The following is a 4,363-nucleotide window of genomic DNA, read 5'->3' as shown; positions in this document are numbered from 1 at the left end:
CCTCCCTCCCCCCGCCCCTCCCCCCCGCCCCCCAGTGGATCCCCTAAGTCCAGCTGTTGTCCTGGACCTGACTTCCAAGGCCTTCCGTGACCTGACTCCAGTCTCCGCTCTGGCTGTTGCCCTCAGACCCCAAGGCCCAGCTATACTCATGTTCCTCAGCAGCCCCAGAACATGCCAGACTCTTTACTGCCTCAAGGCCTTGGTGTTAGCTCTGGAGTGCTCCACTTCTCTGTTTATCAGGCTTGTCTGGAAAGGCCTCTCTGATCAAACCTCCCCTCCTCAGCATAATTATTCCTTCCTTCCTGCGAGCCTCACTTATGCCAGTGTCTGGGCAAACTGGGATTCAGAGCTCTCATTTCACTCCTTTCACCCCTACATTCCAGCATGCCTTATAGCTCTGTCCTTGTTGCCAGGCGTCATCTTTGTGCTGGTGGGTACCTTAGAGAAGGGGCAGCCCTGTATCCCTGCTGAGTACAGTCACAAAATGAGATGAACAGTGAATGTACCAAATGACGGGTGTCTCAGGTAAAGAAACAATGGGGACTGAGCCCCTGAGCCTCGGCCACCTGCCCCCTCTGGATCCACATCCAACTCCCTGGGCAGCCTCTAGGACTGGCTAGGTTCACTGGTCTCCCCAGCAAAATGATAAGCACAGGGTACACGGGCAGCCATGGCCCAGTGAGTCTGGGGGTCCCCTGAGAAATGGGGCTGTGAGGCTGGCCAGGCCTCCTTGAGGCTGGATCCCTGGCCATGCAGGCCCAAGCTCCAAATTCCGGCCAGAGCAGGGGAGATCCCATGGAAGGAGCTGACTCCAGAGGCCCCTGTCCCAACTCCTGAACTACAGACAGGAGCTAGACAGGCCCCTGGAGAGGGGCTTCAGGTGGGCCCTGCTGGAAGGAGAAGAGGAATCCTGGCCCCTCTTTCCCACCTCCTTCCCAGCCAACCTGGGACTGATGGGGCGGGAGCTGCTCCCCTAAGCCGCCTAGCCCCACTTGCTCTTTTCTCCTGGCCCTTCACTTCTCTCCCACCAGCCCTTGCCGCAACTCTGTTTTCTCCTGGCTCACCAGCTGTCTTTTCTGACCTCTCTCACCGGCCAGGAGCCCTGGGTTTCTCCCACGCAGCTCATAGGCATGCTCAATTTTACCCCAGCTGAAAAATAAACCTCTCTCTAGCCACCGCCCTACCTTTGCCTTCCCTTCTCAGCAGAGTAGCTTTTTTAAAGAGTTGTCTCCAATTGGCTATTTCCATTTTGTCAAATCTGATTCCTTCTTCAACCCACTGCAATCTGCTTCCGCCCCCACCATGCCCCTGAAATGGCTCTCGCTGGGCCCACCTTGTTGCTAAATCCACTGGACGCTTCTCAGTCCACATCCTCACTCCCCCGGCAGTACTCACATAGCTGCCCTGCTTCCTTCTGGACACTTACTCCCCGGCCTCGGGGACACTGCACTCTCCAGGGGCTCCTTGAACCTTTCTGGCCAACCTTCACAGCCTCTGTGGCACTGTCCCTTTCTCCACCCATCCCTTACATGCTGGTTTTCTCCACTCGGGTCCCATGCTCCCTGGGCAGGTTGGATGTTGTTGAGTTTCAAGGACCATGTGCATGCTGGTGGCTCCCAGATCCCTCTCTGCAACTCAGACCTCACTCCTGGTCCAACTTGTCCCACACCATTTTCCTGGAGTTTACAGAGATCCAAGTCCAAGTATAGGAGTCCCAAGTATGGGAAGGAGGACCTAATCGGATCCTCTCCAGACCCCAGCAGCCAGCCCTAGCCAGGCCCATGGCAAGGCTTAGACACTAAGCTGAGTTCCCAGGGCCTCTGTTGTGACCTTGGCCCTAATGCAGACTTCATCTCTCTTTCGGGGTCTAACTCTCCCACTCCTGGGATTCCTCCACATCTCCTCACAGCCAGTGGATCCTACATCTCCACCTCCATGGGGCGGGGCCTACCAACAGAGACAATGGGGCCCATCCCCATTGAGGCTATGCACACACTTGTCAGTGTGCACGCCAACATTCGCGTGCGCATGCTCCTCTTCACGCACCTGCAAATCTTCCTGTGTGTGCATGGCCGTACACGTACCCCCGTGAGTACGTTCACATCTCCATACAACCATAGGCAGATGAGAACCCATGAATGCCCCCAACCCCATGTATACACCAACAGGCACATGGGTCCCCACACCTACAGGTGTTCATGGGTCCCCTGGTGGCTAGTGCCCAGCCTGGGGCCACAGGCAGCACACCTGGTTGATGACGTAGACACCATAACGCAGCCGCTGCCGCCTCAGGATGGGGTGCAGATAGTGGAGCCAGTAGCGTAGGTGATGCTCCCGGTGTCGAAAGGGGATGATGACTGCCACTGTCTGGGCAGGCGTGCAGTCAGGTGGCGTATAGCGGCCGCCCAGGAGCACGCCTGGGTTCTCCCTCTGCACCCGCTCCAGTGGCATGGGTGAGGTGAACTCAATCAGCAGTCGGCCCACTGCAGGCAGGATGGTAGCAGGAATCAGGCCCTCATCAGAATCCAGGGACACCAGCCCTCTCCCTCAGCCCAGGGGTGGGCAAGGAGACCCCAGGAACAGCCCTCTCACAACAGACCTGGAGCCCCAGCACTCCCACGGGTCATTCCCCCAAATCAAAGCAGTCAGGTCTCCTGCCCACCCTGATAGGCAGGCCCTACCCTGCAGGCTCACCGAGACCAGGCGGCGAGTCAGGACAGGGAGGCAGGACGGGAGCCGTGGGGCCGGGCCGGGCACTGGGAGCCTCAGGGAGCCCCGAGCTGGGGGTGGTGGCGTTGGGCCGAGAGAAGTTGGTGCTGCTGCTGGCAGCTGGGTGGAGGGCCCGGGCAGGGCCCCGAGCACTGAAGCGGCTGAAGAAGGCCAGGTGCTGGGCGTAGACGTCAAAGTAGAGGATGACGGCCACGAGAAAGTGCAGCAGGCAGAGAAGGAGCACAGCCTTGCATACGCGCTCCAGCGTCCCCCCCAGCAGTCTGCTCATCCCGCAGGCGGCCGCCGGCCCGCCCGATGGGCCCGGGCATCCGGCTGCCGGCCTGCACAGGGGGAAGAGAGAAACAGACCCCACAGGTCAGGGCCAGGTAGGCATGGCTACCCACCCCTCTCCTGTCCCACTGCTCACACTCACAGATCCACATCCTCACACTTACCTGCTCATACCCTGTGATACAGGCTCACATTCTACCTGCAGACACAGACACAGTCCCTGGCAACTCACTACTCACACATCCTCACACACCTGAGAACTAACCCACATAGGTATACATTCGCTGTCCTTGCTGACACACACACACACAAACACAGCCTCATGCACTCTCACACTCAGGTGCACGCCCTTACTGTGTGTCTTGACATACAACCCCATGTGTTCTCAGAAACATGAACACATGACCTCCGGTCACACTGGGTCATACCTCAACATGGAAACATGCTTATCTGCAGACCCAGATGTGTACCTGTGCCCCCAGAGGACAGACACCCCACAGGGCAGCATCCTCTACCCAGGACTCATGTGGTCTGGGGAAGGGAGACCATTTATTGAGTACCCACCATGCAAGGAGCTTGGTACTCATGACTTCAGTTAGTCTTCCTGGGAGCATGGTGGCCAGCGGTTTGGTTGGACAGGTACCAGTGGCACGTCGGGCCAGGCCAACTAGAACCAGGCTGGGAAGTGGGCCTCAGCATCCAGGAGGCCCAAATACGAATAGGATGTTTACCAGCTCCCTTCCCTCCAGAGCAAGTGGTCAAAATACAGGGTGGGGCATTTGACACCCATCCTCTAAGACCTCAAGGGTTGGGATGAACTTTCTGGGGCCTGCGCAGCACTGCTGGTTCCGATTCCGGGAAGAAGGCTCACATGGGCCCCGGGGATGGCTCCGGCACCAGCATGGCAGGAAAGGGTCTGCCTGGGCCACAGCTCCAGCCAAGGTTCCGAAAGAGCACCGACACTTCTGGCATTGCTTCAGGAAGCAGGCTGAATCTCACAGATACCCAGCACCACACAACCACGGACACCTGGAGTCCCAGCTAAAGTCACCTGCACTCAGGACACCCAGAGAACTACATATAGAGTCACAGACACACCCCAGTGACAGGCACAGTAACGCAGAGTCACACACTCACAAACAAAGCCGCTGCTCCTCGATGTACACAGCCATGCACGCAGGCTCCCGGGCAGCTCGGACGCCCGGCCCCACGTGCAAACATTCCCACCCCTCCCTCCCGGGCAGGGGTTCTGGGTCAGGCTGGCGGCCAGGCTTCGAGGTGCGCTTGGGCGGGGCTGGAAGACCGAGCGGCCTGAACACGTGGCTCCCCGGGACGGGGGAGGCTGCGAAGACCGGGTGAGGGT

The 4,363-nt window shown here is 58.7% G+C and overlaps 1 protein-coding gene across 1 annotated transcript in view; it reads right to left on the bottom strand.

Moving 5' to 3' along the window:
* B4GALT2 (beta-1,4-galactosyltransferase 2) overlaps window positions 1–4,295 on the bottom strand; it is an 8,529-nt gene extending 4,234 nt beyond the window's left edge. Inside the window, exons 1-3 of the mRNA XM_077752054.1 lie at window positions 4,138–4,295; window positions 2,695–3,050; window positions 2,248–2,483 (exon numbers count right to left, since the gene is read on the bottom strand). Of these exons, the coding sequence (XP_077608180.1) occupies window positions 2,248–2,483; window positions 2,695–3,050; window positions 4,138–4,172 (627 nt within the window). The 5' untranslated portion in view covers window positions 4,173–4,295. The remainder of the gene's footprint in view (window positions 1–2,247; window positions 2,484–2,694; window positions 3,051–4,137) is intronic.
* Between the last annotated feature and the right edge of the window lie 68 nt (window positions 4,296–4,363).

This window comes from Crocuta crocuta, unplaced genomic scaffold (genome assembly GCF_008692635.1).
Source record: "Crocuta crocuta isolate KB4526 unplaced genomic scaffold, BGI_CrCroc_1.0 scaffold367, whole genome shotgun sequence".
NCBI lineage: Eukaryota > Metazoa > Chordata > Mammalia > Carnivora > Hyaenidae > Crocuta > Crocuta crocuta.
The sequence above is the reverse complement of the archived record's forward strand: the minus strand, read 5'-3'. Positions and strand labels throughout refer to the sequence as shown.